Here is a 23904-nt window from a genome sequence, read left to right as displayed (position 1 = left end):
ATCAGACCGACAGTAGGCCAGTCTCTTATGTGAATTCACATGCTGGTTTTTGTACTTTTTCTGAAATCCCTTTACTTCTTTGGATTTTCTTTTAACTTGTTTTCTTTTTTTTCGGTCTTTTGACGTTTTATTTCGTTTTATTTGCTATCTTTTTTCACCTTTTTTTCCTTTTTTTCTTGCTTAATCTCTGCACGTTGATTTTCTGGCTCTTTCTGTTGTCTTTACCTTGTGCTCATGGTGTTTGGAGACGTTTCATTTATTGGCTTATTTATATGTTTTCTTCGGTTAATGAGCTCATCGACATCGTTTTTTAAGGAATTTCATGTCGCTTGATTTTATTTTTTGGACTTTATTGTCAAGTTTTCTGGACTGCGGTTCTTTTTAATATTGATTTTTGGGACCCCGAACTTGTAATTTTTCTGACTTTTCTATATCCCATCTTATTACAACACATTTCGTCGTTTATATTTTGCCAAGCTTTAAGTTATTTCAAATTCCTTCATTACAATAATTGCCCCATTAATTATTTGGTTCAAGACTTCTTTTTCTTTCACGCAGACGAGATATACGTGTTTGCAGAATACCAATGAAAATACTACCAAGATATACGTTTATTGTTAATTCACGTGGAGTGCAGGCTTGCACCATCAGAATATGTTTTGTCTGTAAGAATAAGTAAAATTGCATGTGTGGTAGATTAGCGGGAGAAATAGCACGAAAGAGTGACATTGTGTTTAAAAATGTAGACGGCTACATTATTCCATGTAAAACTGATTGAATTTAAGCACGACTTAAGCAGCCCTCAATTTCGAGTGAATTAAAAAACAACTATTTGACGTTAAAGCAAGGACAGTTAGTAATCCAGCAAATGTCGATGAGCTGACGTTAAATTCCTGAAAGTCTCAATGATTAGTCTTTCAACTATGGTTTGATCCCGGTATATGCTCCTAAACGTTGTCGTAGTACAAGTACGGGTGCTTACTTTATATTAACGATAAGAAACTATAGGTTGTGGCGGAAATGTTGCCCAGTCTCATTTGCGCTAAGGTGTGCGAATCTTCACGGAAGCCACCTATGTTGATTCGAATTCTCATGTTTTCTATACACACAGTATAGATGCAACACAATGCTCACAAGGTTACTGAAAGCTGTTCGATAACCCATTACAGGTTTCGCCCTTCTTGGGACTCGCCAGGTAGGCGCGGTCCCCAAGTTTCCCTCAACTTTATGTTCCACTTGAGCTCAAGTTGCACGAAATTAGTGTCTGCACAACAATCTGGTCTTCACGACAAACCAAAATGAGTCGTTCATGATTTTCTTTCTCAACTGAATATGGTGCATCACATCGACTCATGTTTCCGTTGGTATATTAAGCCAATATGGCAACACATTGTGTAGACTCAACACATTACTAATGAGGTTGCTGATTTTTTACGAGATCCTACTACTAGTTTCGCCATCATAACACCATCATCATCATCATCATCATCATCATCATCATCATCATTCATCCATCAGTGTTGCCACTGACGCTTCACTGTCGTTAACGAGAGGTTCATCTGGGTCGCCCATAAAAACCAAATTTGTATGCAAATTTCGCTCTTTTCTTTACGCACTTTTTGATGACAACGGCACTAATCTTAATGTGCTTTGACATTGTTCTTTGCTAGAATTTACGTAGCATCCCAATCGTGAATTCGCGTGACAGTCCCATCGACACAATCATTTGCACGCCTGGTCTAAGATAAGATAATTCGCTCGTCAGTCTGATAGTGAGGTCGGCAAGTTTAATCAGGGCACACGTGACCTGAACGTGAGGAAACGGGCGGATGTGTCACCCGAGCTGTAGCTTCGTTTGAACTAGTTTCTTTACGGACATTTTCGTTCGAAGCACCTAACCAGAGTGTATTTGACAATTAGTGATGAACGAAACAGATCCACAAGTTGATCCCTAATATTTCTAGCCGTTCTTTCGATCTAACTGATGTGAAAGATTGTGTGAATCAAAGATATCTCAGACAACTTCGGTGTCAATGGAGGCCGCCTCAATGACTCACAGTGTGGTGGAAGTTGAGTTTTGTCACAGGATTCGCTTCCACTCCTTAAGTGCAGATCTTGAAAACACAAAGGGTCCAGTATCATCCAGATCCTCGTAGATCAAATGCAAACATCTTGGTTGTTTTCCCGTTCCCCTTTTCTTCTTTGGCCAATTACATCCTAATTTAAAATGCCCGTGTCCTTCTGCCCTAGTTGACTGGCCAGGCTGCGTCTGTTCGTAACGTTATCCCAACAATAGCCGTAGTTTCTAGAAGGGATCCCACCACAGATGTGGTATATCAAAGTTATCCGTAGGCGCACCTTGCAACACTCCGTTAGAGACTCATGTATTTTCATGCATTCCTTATTGTTCATCGTCCCACAGAGCATTGGATGCTTGTGTGATCATCTTCCATGAAGTCTCTAGACCTAAGAACCAACTAAGCTTCATTTTATAAATCTTTTTCGGGCTTAACCTGTTGATTGAGCTTCTAGAATTTTTTTCAGTGTGGTAGGCAAGGCACAATAGTGTGTGCACCCCAATGAATGCGTAGGGCTGTTACATCATCATTATCATCACCGACAGGATGACATCAGTGTTCAACACCTCCTTCACAATAATGTGAGGGAGATTGACGGAAGATATGTCAGTGTCCTTGCTCAGGGAACAAGAGCCAATCAAAAATGCGGAAAGATTTTGGGTGCTCGCGGGGAAAACCAGTGTTTAGAAGTGCAATGTATTGTGAATGCTGAAGGTTGATAGGCTTCTGCGACGATAACCTCTCCACTGTCCCCTCCACACTGAGAGGAAGAATCGAAAGTGACCATCTATTATGACCAAATGAAGTTTAATACTCGCAGAAGTCTACTCATTCGTATCGTGTGATATCACTAGCGATTCTACACAACGGGACTTTTATCCACTTGTCCCTGTATTACATGCGGAGTTACAGTGATAGAAATATGCTTCAAAAACACCGAAGCTCGGAACACTTCTCGGGTACGTTAGAATCCTATTTTTGGAATGAGATAGATTTTTACACTTGAGATATTCGCTGTCTGGTTGTATGTGACGATAATTCTTTCAGTACATTCTTGCTTTCTCCGAACGGCACACAAACAGGCGAAATGTGTTGTATTGCTTTTGTTGCTTACTACGGTCTCTCCGTAAGCGCGGATTTTGTCTTCATTAGCCATCAACAATGACGAATTACGCGTTATCCAGCAGAGTACTCAGAAAAAATGTTTTTTAGCACCTAGGGATAAAACTTCTCATCATCATCAACATCGTTGACAGCACTGCATATTGTATCTAGAGTATAACTGTCATTCACTGTCACTTATTGAGTGAATCGATGAATTGACCATGATAGCGTCTCTCCTCTATCACTACTTAAAGTTATGTTTTAAAGGGTATGTGCAGAAAAAATCACAGCTGATGTTTGATTCGATGGAAGAATGCCTTAATTGATGTGCTTTTCAAAATTCACCACCCTTGACTGCATGGAAGAGGTGAAAAGGAAGACTAGTTGGTGGACTTCGTAGCCCATTTCGCAAAACATTCGATAAGCTGTTGTGTATATGCGTCTACGAATAACATGGGATTTACGAGGAATATACTCATTTGGAAATCAATTTGGTTGTCACGAGAGACCAAACTGAATCTCCCGTTTATGATATTCTACAACGGGGGAGTGCGCCTACCTGATAAGCCCCAAGAAGGGCGAAACCGGTCGTGGGCTGTCGAGTAGTTTGCTTTATGTAAATATACTGCGATATCTCGAATATCGTGCCAACTCAAACATGAGGCGGCCTGTGCGCAGCACATGAAGTTATGGAACATCGTAAACGAGAGATTCAGTTGAGTCTCTCGTGAAAACCAAATTGATTTGCAAATGAGTGTATTTCTCGAAAACAGTCCAATTTGGGTTCAAGTAGAACATAAGGTTGACGGAAACTCAGGAAATGCGCTTACCTGATGAGCCCCAAGTAGGGCGAAAACGGTCGTGGGCTGTCGAAGAGTTTTCAACAACCTTGTGAGTAGTTTCCTTTATGAAAACATTAGATTTAGATCTCCTAGCAATTAAAAAGACTAGGCTACATGTGCTATGCGTCTTGGTCCCTAGTGAAAATACCCAAGTTTCAAAAAGTTGTGCCAAAAACTTTCTTTAATTTTACGAAGTCACGTACAACTACCGATCCTAGGTTTGGCGGGATTCTGAAAAAAAGAAGAAAAAACACCGGTAATCAACTTGTTTTCTTCCCAATTTGTGGGCACTAATTTACTCACTATAGTAGTGAACTACGTATTCATTTCTCCGCAAAATAATCTACAGATAGTGTTCAGCCTAACCATTCTTCAGTCATGGGGTTCATGTTAAGTGAACTCAAACCACGACTTATCAGAGAAAGACCCAACCATACACTGACAATTTCCTCTCGAAATTATTTGCGCGCCATTTGTCAAGCTCGGCGAACAGATCAACAACCACCTGATCGACAACCAAAAGGAAGACCGAATTGAATGTTTGGACGTACTCCGTTCTGGGAAGGTAACATAAATGGACTATCCCGGCCTCTGATCACCCTAACAAGAAGCTTGTTGTGGTGTTAAACAAGCACATATGCCCTCGTACTCAGCTGATTGTACTGATGAGCATGAGCGAAACCGGTCTGACTTACTGCGATATTCACGGTAGATGATGGCACACAGACATTACGCGAGTAAGCAATGCACGGGTGAATGAGCGGTAATGCATTGGCAACTTCAAAGAAAAACGATTGAGCACAAAACACATGCAGTTATTAGAAATGAGCAAATAGAGACGTAGAGAGGATGATTAGGCCCGAATTATTTGATTTACTGAATGCCGGGCGACGATGTGAAGACATGAGGACACAGCTTTTAATGTTGGCCGCTAAATGCATATATCCAGCTGCTGCCACATAATGTTGAGAGAACTCCACTTTCCATGAGGGGATGCATAATCCACTCTGTAACTACAACATGCCAGAAGTTCAACCGTTTAAAATAATCATGCCGGCGCCAAGGCAATTCATTAGTCTATTCGACTACAATGGTACCTCAAGTTCATAGTTCACGGAACGCAGCATAATAATAATATATGTATATAATGTAATATAATAATAATATAATAATAATATAAGTAAGTAAGTAAGAAAGTAAGAAAGTAAGTAAGTAAATAAGAAAGTTCCAAACAAAATAACAAGTGCCCAAGTTATTGGTGTTCTTTCTTAACCCTGTCTTTAGAAATTCCGATATTCTAACTGGTGGCCTGAATCGCCAGTAGGAACGCGATCCGGAATTACGAGACCGGCCCCGAAGTGAGTCAGGTGGTGGGGATTTGTAGGATGTGAGATCGATTTGCTTGTTGGTTTCTGTCTGTCAGTCTCGTTCATGGTCATATATGTTTAGTATCGAAAGGGTATCCGGATTCGGAAGCTAGGACGTTTAAACTGTGTACTTCTGAAACCGTGATGGCGATGTAAACACCGCAAGGAAATGAAAAAGTGAAAATACTCTTTTTCGTTTACACATTTGAAACAAGTGTAACGCGTTTCATTTCCCGTTCAGCCACCTAGTCTCATGACAGCATAAAATAAAACGCGCATGTAGAGCATCCCTACCGGAAACTGCTGCAAGAGTGTGCAAACACGAGAGTAGGGATAAAGGTAAGCGTCAAAGTGATATAATTACTTGAAGTCATGAACAGGAGCAGTTGTGCATGACAAACGCTGGTACGGGCATTCTAAGAGGGGAGTTTGGATGAATAAAGGTAAGAGTCAAAGTAATATAATTACTCGAAGTTATGAACAGGAGCAGTTTGCACGACAAACGCTGATACGGGCATTCTAAGAGGGGAGTTTGGATGGGGGATAGGTGCGGTAGCAGTCTTCTTATGCCGACACCAACTCTACCACGGTAGAGTCTGGAGAAACACCATGTAGTTCTGGATACAGTTCAGTTTTAAGCTGTCTGACAGATACAGCCTCAATCCAGCCCAAAAGGAGTCCTTTCGACTGCCAACAGATTGTCAGAAAGGAATCTGAGTTGCGGATACGTTATGATTCTATCAGAAACTTGGCAACTGAAGGAAGAGGTTTTCTCTAAGCATTTTACAGAACAACAAAAACTAGGAAAGTTGGTGGTCTGTTAGGGAAAAATTATATCAAACGGTCATCCTACTGGGGACCAGCAGTTTGGATGATAATCGGTGCAAATGACCAAAAGTAAGAGATATTTTAGAGTTACTCCTAAAGTTCCTCAACGACATTTATACAGCCTGTGGGTTTGATCTACAGAAAGCACATTTCGGTAAGCATTGCGTCTCCGATAGTCCATAGACTAATGCAACCAAACTGAACTATATACCTTCACATTTGTGCCCAAACGGACTCAAAATTCTATTCCTGCTCGCCCCACATGAAATTGCCGAAAAACTGTGCCCTTTTTGGACGTCGCAGGTACAGTGTGACACTGGCAAAAGAACTACTACTGATAAGCTTGACTGTCTAGAGGTGAGCATACGTTTCGTTACGTCTAGTTGGAGTGGGCTTCTAAACAACCTGTGTAACGCGGCGGTGAGGTTGCTGTGAAAGAATGCGGTAATTCCGCAGTTTCTCATCAAACCTAAAATAAATCAACCAGATATTAATGCCGAAAGTATATCGTGCTTTATATTGTTTTATTTCTCGAATATATCATTACCAAATTCCTTCACCGTCAGTCGGATTTAACCATAATTGATGTCACAGACGCCAGAAAGCTCCCTATTTATCCATCAAAACAGTGGAAGCATTCACTTTTGTTTTCAGCGACTTGGAGGAATAGATCTTACTCGGCCCTTAACTCGTAATTTGATGCACCTCAAGACTGTAGAAGCAAATGCCTCTCAAGATAGAGCACCTCCAAGACGAGCGCTACTTCGTCCGGCCGTAAAGGTGCGAGTAATCTACTAGGCTTTCGGAAATATTTTAAAACTAGTTTCACTGTTTTGGTTGTAATGAAAAAGAGAATCTTGTGAGGCAACTTACCAACTGTTAAAAACTTTGCCCCGCATTCGTCTATAGATGAAAGGTACCCGGGTTTCGTTATGCGGAAAATGTGGCGCGGCGTGATAATGTTGAGTTTGATATTTCATACTGGTTAAAGATAACTATTGGTTAGAATGAAAACTAATAAGCCTATGACTGTCTATCAAAATCATATGGAGCACTATCACGAAGTGGTCCATTATATCTGAGCCGCCTAGTGCCAGTCTAACGGCACAAAAAACATGATGAAGGCGGACTGCTGAAATCGGTGTGGGAACAGCGGTCGCGATGCCCAGTCACAACACTAGAGCACACACAGCCTAGTGTACCAGCTCATAATCATTACCGTTTTGAGGCCAATGACAATTTGTTCGAAAAGAAATGTGGGGATATGGAACTAAATGGAAAGCACCACACTGTTTTCTATGCTGACACCAAGTGGAATTTGGATCATGGATGTCGGGGAAATTACGCCTCAATCTTCGATAATAACCCTAGGTTTCTGACGCACATAATGGTCTCCGTGTAGATGCACTGTTCCAAAGATGGACCGCCTCCCAGGGAGAGATCAACCTTAGTTGGTCACGTGAAGTACATCTCCCTCCAGAAAATACCACCTCGTAAGATAGGTCACTTTTGATTATTCCTCTATGGTGGTCTCTACACGTAATGGTCACTCAACTGTGGAGCGCTTTCGGTGCATAGCTGAAATGCACCCTGAAGGAGGCACGAGGGCTGAAATGATCTCAGGTTGGCCAAACCTAGACAGGAGCAGTCAGATGTTGAGGTTGAGTACGAACCACGGACCATAAGGCTATTAAGTTCATACTTTAAGTAGTAATCCATCTCGAGCTTCAGGTGTGCTACGTGCGCTTTGAAGTTAAGGTCCTCCATGTATATCGTTCAAAATACAAATGATACTTAAACCGATCGCTGTAGTCTGTTCAATATGTGCTTTTTATTGTGTTTATCCCTTTACTGCATTCCGTTGATAATATAGATTCACAGTAAGAGGTGACCGCTAGAGCGACAAAACAGTTTAACACAGATTGTCGCTGTGAATTGGGGACACTCGTTCCACAGAATTCGGCACCTACTCTTATAAAATCTACGGTATATGTCCGAAAATGAAGTTCAACTGACAGAGCTGAAAGCATCCCGTAGCCGCTGCATCTTATTCAGCAGTTATGACGATAGTAATGTGGTCTCGTCCTGCTTTGCCGAGTGTTAAAGAGAAGTGAACAGGGCTGCATAAAAACCTATTTGTTCCCATTTCGTTGAGTACTGGCTCCATAAAAAGCCTCAAGGCGCGTAATTGTGGGTTTGGTACCGAAAGCCACTAAACAGCTTGTAACTGGATCAGCTGAGTCCCCAGCCCATTACGCTGACTCAAGGAGTCAGGGAACTGGTCTGTATAGTGAACATAGAACATTTTCACTCTCTCTAGAAATCTACTTTGTGATGCTCACATGTCTAATGCGATCATGTGGCAGGGGATAAACAAAGATAATGTTATCACGAAACATGGTTTCTGAATAATCAATGTCGGACTGGACCGAATCGGTGGAGCGTAATTTAGATACGCCAATGTACATTGATCCTCATACTGTGATCTGAATGGTTGTCGACACTCACTGTTCAACCCACAAGGTTGGCTGTGATCGAAAAACCATTAGCAAGCAACAAAACAGAAAGGTTGTACATCAGAGGTGATGAGGCCAGAAGAATCCTTATGAGGTTGGAGTGTCCCTTTGAAAGCTCAGAAAAGGAATTGGCGTCTATATGACCATGGTCCATCAGGTAGTACTATACTTATGTGAAAACTTCTACTCGTCTTAGCAAATTTCGCAAACCTGAGGTGCTTGACCAATGGTGTCCTTCACGTTAATGAAGAGACCACAGGATTAACAGACTATCCATAAATGATGTTGGGTCACATTGTCACATTTCTAAGTATGATGCTAACCAGAAATGACCAGTTCTAAACATCCTACTTTCCTTGTTCATACCGGATTCGGAAAGGAGTACAAGCAGTGTATTACAGCGAATAACTCGTCATTTACTATGAATTTTGAGTAACCATCCCATGATTCATCCTACCAATCAGTTCCATTATCCACAATTGCGCATAGTAATTGTGGTATATCTTGACCGATACTACAAATACACATTTCTTTACGTGTTAAGATAAGCCCAAGTAAGGATTGGTCACCAATTTGGCAGGGCAGTGTATCAGCAACATCTGCCTTTTGACATGACAGCTCATAGGTTCATTCATTTCCAATGAGGTTGCAATGTTTCCCTCTGAGAGGTAAGTCTTCCAGCTGATGAACTAGCCAGTAGGGCTTTTTGATTGTGGGGTTTATCTTCTTGAAGAATATATCAACGAGAAAACCCGTGCCATCAAAATATTATCCTCAACGGAGATGCTTCCTCTCAAGAGGTGAGTACCTATCTACTTTTGAAAATCTATCTCATATTAACCACACTGGCCGAGTGAGATTGTGTATTCTTAAAAACGAATGACTTCTAAGCACAATGGTAGACTAAATGTGTTTCTATAAGGTTGCCTGAAAAAAGTGCCATAAATAGTATTTATTGGATTGGGTTTTTACAAGAATAAATAAGTTCCCCGGGAGGAAATGCATTACTCACGTTTGCAGAAAGGATCTTTCGAACGTAGACAGAGAGCTGAAAGCGTGAGTGATCAGTCGGAGTAAGTCATTTTTAAATTTTTTAAATTTTAACTTTAAAAATTTAAATTTAAATTTAAATTTTTAAAGTTAAAATTTAAAAAATTTAAAAATGACTTACTCCGACTGATCACTCACGCTTTCAGCTCTCTGTCTACGTTCGAAAGATCCTTTCTGCAAAAATTTTAACTTAAAAATTTAAATTTAAATTTAAATTTTTAAATTTTAAATTAATCCAGAAATCAATGGATCTCTTCAAAACTCTCTTTACAACTAGGAATGCAGCCATGCCGCAGATAAGTCGGAAGACTCATAAAGAAGTCTTCCACTGTCACAGCGATCCGTTCCGGAGAGACAGCCCAAACCGCTAACTGCTCAGGTTCGTACGGGACAAAGATCATAACCTACAGTTAAAGTGCATATCTTGTTGCGAATACGTGGGGAACTGGAGCTGCGCCAAATTAGGGAACAGGGAAGGGAGTTTTACGCGTCTGCCATAATTTCCTCTGACGACAGACAGGTCAATGATCTAAATGTTACCTTCAGAATGATGGCCTTCAAACCAGGTTTTGTTAACGAATATAGTCACTTCCACTCTGCACACCGTTAAAGAGCATCTGACCGTGCATTTTTGGCCTCCGTATTGATGATAGAAATGGGAATTCCCCATCGATATTATAAAAGCAGTGTTCAGCAAAAAACGTGTTCGCACGTATTAACGAAAAACACAAGACAGTGGTTTCTGGAGCCAGTCAAAATTCAATAAAAGGAACGTGTGGTTTGATAGAAAATGCGGTGAGCTCAGCGTGTATGTTGTAGGTTGGAACATGCACACCGTGCACCCACTTCAGAATCCGAGTTATGCTCTCAGTTATCTGGACACCTAGTGGATGGTGTTGCAAGACACTCGCACGCAAGTACCCACCAACAAATTCTATGCATAGGTTGCTTGACCCGTCAATTTCAAGTTAGCTGGTGTGACCCGGTGTCGCTGGTTGGATGAAAACAGGAGCTTATCTCACAATCGTCACTCGAGAGCGATCAGATAGGTCAAATTCAAATCAAGCGACCTGGTTGACCCAGGTCCAGTCTCCGATCCAGCAGTTCTCGAACGGGTGATCCAAGTATGCCAGTGTGGAAAGTACTTCACGAGATAATCTATTATATTTTGGAACTGCTGTTGTGTGTGCATGCACTTGGACATTTCACCCACACAGTGTGCTGAAAGTTTCCCGATATTCTTCTGTAACAATAAACAAAATTCTCCTGGTTCCTTGTTCTTCATCCACTGTGTTGCATCTGCATGAACTCTAGTACGATCAAACGAGTGAATTACACAGCTAAACCTTTCGCTGCAAAGCCACTGTGACTGGTTCTTACCGGGGAATTTTTTCTGTGTGGTACCATGGCTCAGTTCAGTCACTCAGCCGAGTACGAATATATATGAATGAGTGTTCATGCGCCTTACAACAAAGGCAATCTTTAGAAAGTTACCTAGCGCAATGTTAAGTTGTAACATTTGGAGTTCGATGCTGATCCGGTTAGCATCCGTGCACCGTCGATTTTTGTTTTCAGCGAGGTCAACGAGACTGACTTGTGACAACGAAGGCCATGACTAGGTCCCATGCGCCGGAGAGCTTCTCACTAGTGTGTATTTTTCGCAGTGAATACCATGTTGACTCTAGTCTCCTTACGGTAGCAGCCACCACATTGAAACCGACAACGGTAACTGTGCCCCCTGCGCGCGGGTGTTCAACTGTCTGGTTCAAACGAACTAGCTGCATGATATATTGCGTACCCATTTTGATCTGTTAGGGGGGACCATTCATTTGTTTATGAAAGCTTTGTAAAATAATCAATTTTAAATTAGTCTCATTTACTATTTCCTATTAACGGTTAAAGTAGGTCACTTTCAGCTGAAAACACTGATCCGGCCTGCTCATGAGTTGAGCAACGTAAGGTTAACCACAGCAATGTTGAACAATCTAACTTTAAAACCGGGATCTTTGTAGTGATCGGTAGCCAGAGGGAGAGCAACTGACTGAGACCCAATCCAAACACACATGGGCGAATTTATGCATTAGAACTTGGCAGGCCATTAGGGCAGTCATTCGAGGTAGATCACGGTTGTGTTTTTCGGTTTAAAGAAGGTCAAGTTCTCCATTCATCTCGTGCGAGTTTGACGCGCTAATTCGGAGAATTATACAGTGCGAGAAGTGCTTGGATCGCTAAGGAGATTCTGAATTAGCGGTTGCATTACTCTAAACATGAACTGACACGAACGCTTTTTTTTTTGGGGGGGGGAGGGGACGTACCCTTCCAACCGTGTAGTTATTGTGAATCATTCTGCCCGTGAATATTAGTCAAAGCTGTATGATTTAATGAAATTATATTCGGCACAGACGTAACACACTACTCAGAAGTTTGCTGAAAAATCTTTAAACACCCACGGCCGACTTCGCTCTTCTCGGGTTTCATGAGATGTAGTCGGCATCACTGAGGCTTATAGTGGCGCTGTCACAAACGAATAACTCGATTTTCGGACCAGTCATAGGGACTTTTACGCGTTGTTGATAACTACAATTGCTAGTCCAAATATACAAAAATACTGAGATGCTAACAGTCTAAGCTTTTTACCAGTTCTGAGGACCATAAGAATAAAATCCAAGCTTCTTGCCAGTAGATAACGTCCAGCCACAGCGAATATGGTAATTGACTTTAGCATACCAGGGAGTTTAATTTCACAACGTTACTGTGAACGATTTTCCATACCTGACTAAGACATCCGAGGATGACCAGTCAAATGGATTTTTTCCAAAGATAAACATTTCGATTCAAATACCATTCAGCTGTCACATATAACTAGGAATTCTTATGGACCAAAATAATGGGCCACTTAGAAGTGATCAGTGGGACCGGGTCCAACTGACGTTTCCTATTGAGGACCGATTTTTCGCTGTCAGTTTCTGGGATCTTATGTTTAAAGGAACATTCAAATTACAGAGTTCCGAGGACGATAGCCAAACTTGATAAAACCTCACCGTACAGTGGAACTGCTCAGTCTCCAGTCACCCCTAGTATGCGCTTGCTGACTCTCGGATGAGATGCACATGCCTGGACATACATTCAGCTACTCGCACAATTATTTTGGTGTCTAGTTTTTTTACCTTTGCATGTGTCGATTCCTATTACAGTAGTGAAGCATCGGTGTTGAACACTGATGTCATGCTGTCGATGATGATGATCATGATGATCGATTACTATGTTTTATTATTTTGTGGAAGAATTTCCATTGGGGATCATCCCCAAGTAAAAAGTTTAAGTGACTAAGTCATTTGATAACCTTACTTAGTTGTACAGGAAGAGGACGCTTCAAACGAGAGTGATGAGACTTTCGGATCAATGAAGTCCTCTCCACAAGCACCGATATCCCTCTTTTGAGAGGAACTTTTTTCCGGTTGGAAAATAAGACGCCGCCTTTATTTGGGCACTTTTTCTGTTTGAAAGTGTTAGTCAACTTTTGTGTACCTTAGGCGTACTTTTTCGCTAAATATTTTTCGAGAGAACTCTGGAAGTGGTACATCACCTAATTTTCAGTAGGATCTGCGATATAGCTGCACAGAAAATTTGTGGTTCTCTGGGATTCACTGTTACTATTCTAGTAGCAGACCGACGGAGCGCCGCTTCACAAGCTATCAGGAATCGTGTAGGAACCTGGTAGGAACACTGAATTTCAACTAAAGCGTGGATACCCTCTTAGTAAGGAGCAACCTGCCAACAAAAGCGTGTCGTAGGTAGGTGACCGTAAGTCGAGGTTTTATTGGATGCGAATCTTACAGTTAGATGAAATGGAATGTCGCACTTACCTTCACAACGTTTGAAAGCCGTTCTTGAGCATTTAACTGAAAATACGGTCAAATTGAGTCTGAGTGATAGTGAGATAGGTATCTTGTACTTCACACAAAAGGTCGCATACAGGACTACTAATAAACATGAAGGCGACCTCTGCTTCACGGATATTACCCGTCATAGAAAAAGTTGTCGTTTTTCGGTTGTTTGTGATACCCTAAAAACAGTGCACCTAATGAAAAAAGACGAATGAACGGAGACAGGTCAGCTGAAATCGATTCTCTCGGTTGGGTTGAGATTCATACAAGTGATTAATTTATGTTTGTACGTGTTATCCAAGAGACATTCCACCAGAGAATTGGTTCAGTGTAGGCCACACGCTCCAACCAGGCGTCGATCATTTATTTTTGAACGATTATCAGAGTGGTGGACTTTAATAAGACCTATGTGTGGTCGTGTCTGCCTTCTGAGGCCATTTTTGACAATGAAGTCTCGGTGATCTGGTCAAAGAAAATCGATCCTCAGGTCACCAGCTGTGCTTCCCATAAAATCAAAGGATAAACATAAAAAAATAATAGTAATAAGGAAAAACGACAATACATTTTACCCCCAAAAAGTGGTCCAGATTTTTGAACTACATTCTTCTGCACAAAAATTAGGTTTTTAGGGGAGGCTCAACTGAATCACCTTGGCCGAATCTATTGTTGAAGAGTTGAAGAAGTATTGTTGGGGTGTTATCAGCAACCTTGTGAGTAGTTTCTCCCAGGCAGTCCGCTTCTTTAGGAGGATTTGTTTCAGTGTGTAATGGCAGCTATGAGATTACCTTCTGTTTGTCCACATTAATCTGTCAAACGTACTAGTCCATCTACTGACACTTTCCAGGCACTCGTTCAGAGTTTTTGTTGCTTGTTGGCTGATGATTATATTACGACTGATTTCCATCTGTAATGTTTCCTTTACTGTCTGACTTAAAATACGAGGAAAGAAGATACACCCCGTTACTTATGCTTAAACCTTTATTTTGTTCCTTCGGTACATTCAACACCTCAGCGGGACCGAATTTTACTGAAAAAAGGTCGAGGAGTAGATTAACATGACCATCTGCATTCTACCCTACAAGATTGCCTGCAGATGTGTACATGTCTCCAGTGAATGCACTTCACTCAACGTGTCTGATGTTGATGGGTGACGCAAAAACTATTAGAGGTGGAAAGAAAATTCATGCGCAACCAGGGACCCGAATTTTAGAGGTACAAAACCTTAACTAATGAGGTACAAAAATAACAAATACATGCGATCATCTTCGGTACACTTAAATGGATGTGGCATCAGGCTTAATTGTTCTCCTATGCTGCGTTAGGTGATTTTGTCCCCTTACTCCAATATGACTACCTGTTAGGTGTTATCCCTCACTCAAGGATTTCAAAATACATTCCAAGAGAATGATGGTTCCTCCGCTGAAGACAAATGGTTTTAAGTATCGATCTCTAACGACGGCAATACCACGCCATGTATATGAAGCTTCTTCAACCTAGGTAAGGCGATAATGCACACGTTGGTGCTGGGTGGACCATAGATCTGTACGGCGTCGAAGCTCAATGGAATGGCCAGCTTGGCTTTACAATGCCCTATATTAGTACCACGCTAACCGCACGCAGCTGCGACCTTTTCTACGTCAGGTCTCATGCCTACAAAAGCCAAGTCCTGTTCTTTCTCTTGAGTTTGACGAACCTTCTAACGTGTAATCGTGATCCGCACTCGATTTAGACTGCCCTATGTAGTACAAAACAGTAAGTGTACGAAGGTGGAATACTCCATTAACCAAAAACTGGTTTGGTGTACTCTATGAATCAAAATGAGGGGATGAAAAAATGCCATCAATGTGGTTATGATGGGTGTTAGAATTTTAGAGGCAGCGTGGTCAGAAAATACCATCAAATGTCCCCCTATGAATGGATACCACAAAGCAGTCCAACAATTTCAGGTATCAATTTTCTTATTTTCGTGCATTTACCCGAGTTGATAACAGTTCTACGATTTTATCGACCGTCAGTGAAGCAAGCTGGAAAACAGGTTATCATTATGGGTTATGTTTCGGTGCCATCGTCAACATTTTATGATGTCGCAAATCCCAGTTGAGATGGTTGCTTTTCTGCCAGATCAATGGTCTCCCCAATTGAGGTCTTCGAGTGATTTCACTGTACCTTGTTCACCACACGCCCTTTTCGGTATGTTTTTGGCGCCCCTTGTTTTTCCTTATCGTCAGGCCTTTGTTGACCCTGTTAACTAGATGCGCATGGACGCACATCCACTCAGTTGTCGCAATGAGCAAATCACACAACGGACTGGCAGTGGCCAGTTTGGGTAAGAAGAAGTAAGTGCGCATGCACGCACATCCACTCAGTTGTCGCAGTGAGCAAATCACACAACGGAGTGACAGTGGCCAGGTTGGGTAGGAAGGAGTAATGAGCACTGGTATGATGTTCACGATAAGTGAGGGATACTCCAGCAAGCAAACACTGCACGGGCAGATGAAATACGGGCTCGTAACAGGCGAGCGAATGGTGCACGACCGTGTGAGCGACACCCAGCGATTGAGCGATTGAGCGATGATGCTTCCTTTTTGCGGAAAACTACTGGAAACAATGACGTGTAAATAGTTTACTCAAAATCGCTGAATTCACTTGGTTTTAACCAGTGATGTGAAAACAGATTTACTTTTAGGCAAAGCGCACTCAATCAGCAGCGTCCAGGTGTCTCCAAAAGAAATTCACTACCAAACAATTAACAGTGTCCTTTTCTAAAGCCATGATAGTGGATTTCTCAGTGATTTTGGGTGCTTATGCGTTTCAGAACCAACCCAGTAATAATGTGCAAAAGTAGGGTGTCCTCTGCATTTCCTCAAATTTCCTACGACACGAAACATGCATACCCGTTCGCTAACTCGCCGTCTGATAACTGACATCGGTTCACCTTAGACACTTACTTCCCGGCGGAGACTACACAAGAGAATTCTCTTCTGGGAATTAAGTCCTTCGAAGATTGTCAAATGTTACTACGAAAAATGACCTTTCTCCCGACGGGCGACTGTAGTCTCGAGGATGTGTGAACACACTGTAAGCCTAGTTGATCATGCAGGTTTCCAGACTATAGGCGATTCGCATGTTCTGGAAAAGCTTGGGTGCCGTGATATTCTGTTGGACGTCGGCCATCAAGGGCACTAGACCATGAAGTAGCTTAGATGCTTGACAGACGATGTTGCTGATGCATCCTCCTGGTTTATACTCTGTCTTACTTTATTGAACTGTACTGTACTGGAATCTAGAGGCTAAATCCACGATTTTTAATTGGATATGGGAAAACCTTCACAGTATTTAGTGACTGCCTCAGACGTACTAACACTAAAAAACAACTTGGTTTTTCAATTCTCAGGGATGTGGCGCTTTCCCGTAACAATTGTAGTCTCCTTTTGAAGCAGACAGAAAGGTGAACTACAGCTAGAGACTAGCTACGAAAACTGGCTAGGAGTGTTTTTTGAGACAGTCTCTTCTGATAGAGGATTATTTTAGACAGGGGTGGCTTCATTTCATACGAACAAAAAATCTTGTTCGGGCCGCAAACTCTTTGTGATTAACTTTGCTGCAATCCGATTATCAACCAATATTTTGTCCTGCAAAGTAAGCTAGTCTATCATGAAAGGTCCAGATGTTCTGTACAACAGTTTGTCCTTATTGGAGATCATCAGCTGTACGCAGCTCACAAAACTCTAATTCGCATCGAACCCACGACTTCCAGGCTAATAGTTGAACTGTCGGTCGTGTGGCCGTGAGAGGCTGATAAGCACTGTCAATAGGTCGCACTTAAAATGTGGTACCACTCATCTCCCAATCACAGAAAGTGGATCACACGGTCAGGTATTGACTGACTTCAAAACGTGACCATGTTATGCGAATACAGTGATTGGAGGACGACTCGTGCTATATCCTGTCTAAGAGCGAGTTAAGCACACTACTGATCGGCCACTCGTGGCCAAACGATTAGGTGTTCAAACTACAAGTCGGGTGGTCGGGCAATCCTACTGATTTCAAATAAGGATGAAACATTGTTGGGAATGTCAGTATCCCCAAACACCGTTTATTTGTCGAGTTATTACCAGTTTACTTTTCTAAAATCTCGAATTTTTGAATTTCGCGCCGTTTCCGTCATGTTGCACCTCAATCCAAAATGACCGCGCCTCCTTTCTATTGGTCAGTCAGACTTTGTGTGCGATAACTGATTTATTGCTCTCCAAGGTTGCCCGAAAAACGATATATATATATATATATATATCTGCGCCAGGAGTGGTTTGGCTCGCGTCATAGCTGGGGATTCATGCGCTCGTTTTCAGGTCGCGTATAGCCGTTAATCGTACCTGCTTCCGATACATGATAATCATTTGCACAGTGCTTCCACGCTTTTTAGCGTAGATTGGCTTCACCTACAGGGAGAGATCTTCGCTGAAAAATCTCAAACCTCCTCATACTACCTAGAAAACCGAACGTGCAGAAGAGTCCAGTAGAGGAGATTTATGATCATACCCTTTAGTAGGGGAGAGTGCGTCTCCCACTCAGGAAATGTGTAGAGTAAGCTTTGTTTGGGGGCTGAGGGTGGTCTCTTGAAGGGCTTTGATTCAAGACCAAACTGCATGGAACCAACATGAAGTGATCTCAGCTTGACGACCTCTCTTGCAGGAGATCGTTTTTTTTTTTNTGGGGGGGGGGTAGTACCCTGTTCCAAAAAAGCGTTCCGGAGGTTGTATGCAGTGTGATATATCGCACGTAATACTTAGTAATATATAAAACAACCTCTGTTGGATGCTCTCCGCGAGAAAGTTAGCCTCATCCTCACTTACGCAATGATCAACATTAGAGTACAGGAACGTTATGTTCAAAGTAAATATTTCGAGTCAGTCGTATTTCTCTTAAATCCCTTACTTCCGGTCGGATCAGCTGGACAAATAGAGTAGCTCGTACTCGAGGAACCACATTATCCTTTCCAAAAGTGTTTTTAACTTTGGAAGGTTAAAGGCCAGTGTGAAATGATTTTCTTTGGTGTTGTTAGGTAAAGTCAGGTAGAGGATGGCTGGAAAAAGACAAGGGATAAATCAAAAGAGCTGAGGATTACAAGTCAAGAACAACCTATGTCATATACAACTGCCATTTCAGTTCAGGCCAAAGTACCGACTAAAACAAGGTAGGAAATACACTGTGAATTTTCCTATATACGGCTTATAATAGTATTGGTCTTTGGTGAAGGTAACTAGCGTGATGCTTGTCCGAAAACTTGGTGTAGATCATCTTGACTTAATACAAATGGACAAAGCGATAAGTTACTTTGAACGAAACTTAAAAAGACACAAGTGAAAAAAATATTGTACAACTTACGGGAACACTCCAAGACTTCCTTCTGTTTGCCATAGTCCCTGATGCATTCGACTAAGCAGAAAAAATTAACAGATCTTTTCATTCTCATCCATCACTATCAGTAGGGAGTACATTCGAGTAAGGAAATTCGTTGTATGCATTCGAAACGCAGCAAAGAGAAACGTGCTTCTTGATCCAAACGTGTTCCTGTAGCCTCGTCAGGCGTATTATTAGGGACGAAAGGTAGCTGGAGAAATAATTCTGTCAGTAGATTGGTCAAGACCCACTGCAGAGCGTTTGACTCATCTCAGACACCTAAGATCACAGAAGTAGCGGGAACTGAAATGAAGTGCATCCACAGTGAGTTTGAGTGGGTTAGGTTATGTAGGGTGTTCAAACGATACCCTCCGGTTCATCCAATAACCTTTAAGTCGGTTGCATCGTTTGGCTTACGACTCGTGTACCTAGTCGTCAGATTTTGAGATGTGCATGACTGCAACTAAATCTAAATTAAAAATCGATTCAGAAAGCAGATCTGTCTGCGCAGTAGACATTCAGTATCTTTAAAAAGACGACACCACCGGTATTGTGGTTCTTTGCTTCGGAAACCAGTAGAGCATCCATTCCGAGATCCTCCACTCGTTCCACTGAGTTCTGGCTTTTGTAGAACGTCCATGTCAGTTTCAGGAACATGAATCTGCTCCCCTGTTCTAACGGATCCCCGATTGATTTTATTTGTGATTTATTTAGCGAGTATTTCCCAAACGGGTATTTCCCAAATACCCGTTCGAACAGTTTAGGAAAGCTAGTTTTTTTATGCCTCTAACATATAATTTTTATGTTATATTGACGGGGAGATGGAGTAGCACTGACCGTGCGGTTCTGTTTCAGTAGATATTTCTATTCCGTAAGCTAAACTGCGTCCAACAAATATACTCATTTGAAAATCAATTTGCTTTTTTCTTACGAGAGACTCAACCGAATTTCTTGTTTATGATATTCTTCAACCGAATGTGCCGTGTAAAGGCCGCCTCATCCTTCAGTTGGCACGATAGTGGAGACATCGAAGTATATTTTCATAAAGCAAACTACTCAAAAGGCCGAGGAGTTTTCAGCAACCTTGTCATGGGGTCAAGCGGCCACATACTGAACACCCAACAGTGAACCTCAGCCACACTTTTTGCATTGTTTTATTTTTACGGGGAAGTTTTAAGATCTTGTTGAGGTTCGTTATAAATTTTGCCGAGATTTCTCATTTACCGCCTAGACTACTCCAGTTCACAACCACTACAGGTTATGCGCTAGTAAGGAGCGCAGTTGTCCAGACTGAATTCCATTCACTTTCTTGACATAATCAAGAGTGCTCTAGCGATTGTTTGAAATGTTAAAAAACCAGACATACAAAGAAAGGGGCTCTCAGGTGACCGGACAGATTCAGGTTTTCTGCGTGACCTTGGAACAGCGTCTCAGATTAACGGGAAGCGCTTAGAGAACCGAGCAACTTAAATTTTAAGTGTGCCGTTCGAAAGCATTATGCGTAAGTTAATCATGATCATTTATTGTTCATATTCTTTGACACAGTAGAAACTTGCATTTATTGTGGGCATGTGATCTGAAATTCAGTCAGTATCATACCATGCCTGGGAACTGTGTATAGTGAGCTGCTTTTGAAATTCCTATGTGACTTGTCGTGCAAATCGTGTCAGTCTGTCGTTCAGGAAAACTTCTGCTCATAAAAGGGATCGCTACATCCTGAACGTGTTCACGTGTACAGTTGTGAGAATTTGAGCTACCTTGTACAAGCCCAAACATGTCCGCATTGAGCGAAATCAAGCGCCTGGCCGACTGAACATGTGCGCGCGGAGCTCTCTTAGGAAAACAGTCCGTTTGACATCGGGTTAAAATTCAGACACGATAGATCGTCCAAGACAATCGGTCCTTTTCGATGACATTCTTTGGTTGCAATGATTTGCGTAAGTTTTGTGAAATTTAGTGATGCAGCTGGAGAGTGCAGAGCGAATTGTTGACTTCACACAGATAGATAGTCCAATCGGTCCTTTTCGATGACATTCTTTGGTTGCAATGATTTGCGTAAGTTTTGTGAAATTTAGTGATGCAGCTGGAGAGGAGAGAGCGAATTGTTGACTTCACACAGTTTGTCATTATGAAACATACATGGTTGAAGGGATGGATTTAAATCTGTTCATGTCTGCACAAAAAAGGAACATAGTATCGCGTCCATGGGATAAGTACGGAAAAAGACATATGGAATATAAACGGAAAGAGCATCAATAACTCACGTAAGCACTTTTTGAGCTTCTTATCGCCATAAAGCCGAAAGTAATACTTTCCTGTTGAGTGGACTAGAATGAAGGAAAGACAAGATGAACTCCAGTCTGTTACGCTAAGGCTAAATGATCTCAAATAGTGATACTGACCAATGTCTGCAATAAGGAATAGGTAGACAACACTCCACATTATGTGATCTGCTCAAATGCGTCGTTTTTTGAAAAAAATCTTTATATCCAACTCCCTGAGCCAATCATTGACTGCCGTATGATTGCTGTACCCTCCAAATTTTTCGGTCCAGTTAATGTAATGCTCAAATGAACAATTTACGACCTTCAGCTGAGATAACAGATGCTAGAAAAAATACTGTGATCTCTAGTATTCGATGGCTCCTTTTCATCGATTATTCCAACCGTAGGACAATATGATAATGCACTATGCTAAATCACGATAAACGACCACTACTATCCAGTGTTTTATGTTCTGTATGGAAACACGCGCATCCAAGTCTCACAGCCAAATTACGAATTACTGCTTCTGTTAGCCGAATGGTTTACTTATCCTACTAAATTGCTGCACATCACAATATTTTATGTGATAAATTTCAGTGGATTCTTTGCTGCGCATAAAATACACTGCTTTTAATAGAAAAATAGATCTTCCTGCCCGTGCATGGAATTTGCACTTGGTATTTATTCTCCTTCCACATCTGAGTGTTAAAGGAGATTGTTTTTTTCTAATTCCATTTTGGTAACTTTGATGGGGAACATTACAGTTCCACACAGGATGATTGCTGAAATCACCAGAAATTTCACCCTTTCCTTACAGAAGACTGCGATTCTGTTCATGAAGACTACTTTACGCAGGGAAGCATTCCAAACACTCCGAAAAGCTTTTCCCTAAGGGAGGAATTCTGTGCCAGGTATGCAGTAAGCCCATGTGTTCGTGTGATATGTGAAACTCAGAAACGCATTCGAACACCCATATGTCTGATGGACCATCATGTTTATCTGATAACTCTAGGCTGGTCAAATAGGATTATCAACCAAGCCAGTGTCACTTTAAAAAGCCAGGATTTAGACGCAGGAAGGTGAACATGACTCGTTCGAAGGTTTCATCGAGACACGCGTTTTGTGGCCCATACCATTATTTTTTTCTTTGTGGTTTGCGTTGCAACTGGGTGTTCTTCCAGTTCAAACTTGTAGCCGACTTGTTACAGTGTTGAAGTGCAACCGTAGGTGAATGTTACTTCGGCCAGCGCAACTCTAATCAAAGGTCTACCGTTGTGTTTGCCTGGTTCTAACACGAGTGGCTAAGGAATATACCCTAACCATTACTATTCGAATCTGACGAGGAAAGCCGTGAAATGCTGGGGAATGTCACCCTTTCTATGAGTAAATGTATATCGGGAGTACAGTAGAGCCGCCTTACTACTGTAGCGAAAATTAAACAGTGGACACCAAAGGGCGGCCACCAAGAGGTAGTAGCAGTAACATAATCCTCAGACAGTTTGAAAATGTTATCAGCAGCATTTGAGTTTGCTTTTGATAAGCATAAATAATAAGTCTTGTTAATTTTTACTTGGCGATATTATTACAGTCTTTGTATCGTATCATCCATACGCGCGACATCACACTACTCTTATCCAGGATTCTACGGCCCATTGACCTTTCAGTCTGCTGCTGACATGACTGCTACGCCCTGGATGAATTTTACGGCTCCTAAAAACAGGTCGAAATCCCACTGTTCGTGAGAGACACAGGTTTTTACAACGCTTTTCTATGCAGCTGACATAAGAACCGGTTGAAATGAAGAAGGGGAAATTAATAAGTTTTCCTGAATTAAACGACTCTTAATGGTAGTGAAAACTCTTCGACAACCCATATCTGTTGGACTGCAATAAGGGCAGAACCGTTCGTGGGCTGCTTTCGTTTAGTTTTCATCAATCTTGTAAGTAGTTTCATTCAATAAAACATACTCCGACATCGCAAATATCGTTGCAACTGAAAAATAAGGTGGCCTTTGTGCAGTACATTCATAAACGACAGGTTCAGCTGGGTTTCAGGCAAGTCTCCCGTGAAAACCACATTGGTATGTAAATGAGATTAGTGGGTTGTTCTGGCAATTAATCAGAAATGAAACAAGTAAAGCTGGACGAGTAACTGTCATCCATCCCTTTGTTTGGTAACTTTTACGGTACATGAATTGGATCTTTGTTGGGTAGAACAGAGGACGAATAAATGATAGGAATAGAAAGCTTTCAGGATAAGCTTTCTTCCATCAGAATGGTTTATCCCTGAATCTGAAGGGACGTGTGTATCAAGCTTTAGTACGGGCTGTTTTGTTGTATGGCCGTGAGACTTGGCCCATTCGAGCAGCGGAACTGAGACGTCTTCAGGTGTTCGACAATCGTTGTCTCAGAACCATAACTCCTGTGAGTTGGTGTCGGCGAATCCGTAATGGGGCAGTTAGAAAGCGAGTTTTCGGTTGTGTAACTGGTACTTCGATTGAAGAATGTGTCCAGCACCAGAAGCTGCGTTGGTTGGGACATGTGTTACGTATGCCGAACCATCGTTTGC

At 41.7% G+C, this 23904-nt stretch overlaps 1 protein-coding gene across 1 annotated transcript in view; it reads right to left on the bottom strand.

Annotated features, from left to right (window-relative positions):
• Positions 1-519: 519 nt before the first annotated feature.
• T265_09120 (hypothetical protein) overlaps positions 520-23904 on the bottom strand; it is a gene marked incomplete at both ends in the record, with an annotated part of 38435 nt that continues 15050 nt past the window's right edge. Inside the window, 3 exons of the mRNA XM_009175111.1 lie at positions 520-663; positions 13652-13687; positions 21337-21399. Coding sequence (XP_009173375.1) covers positions 520-663; positions 13652-13687; positions 21337-21399 — 243 coding nt within the window. The remainder of the gene's footprint in view (positions 664-13651; positions 13688-21336; positions 21400-23904) is intronic.

This window comes from Opisthorchis viverrini, assembly GCF_000715545.1.
Source record: "Opisthorchis viverrini unplaced genomic scaffold opera_v5_257, whole genome shotgun sequence".
NCBI classification, from domain to species: Eukaryota; Metazoa; Platyhelminthes; class Trematoda; order Opisthorchiida; family Opisthorchiidae; genus Opisthorchis; species Opisthorchis viverrini.
Note: the sequence above shows the minus strand (reverse complement) of the source record. Positions and strands in the feature narration are given on the sequence as shown.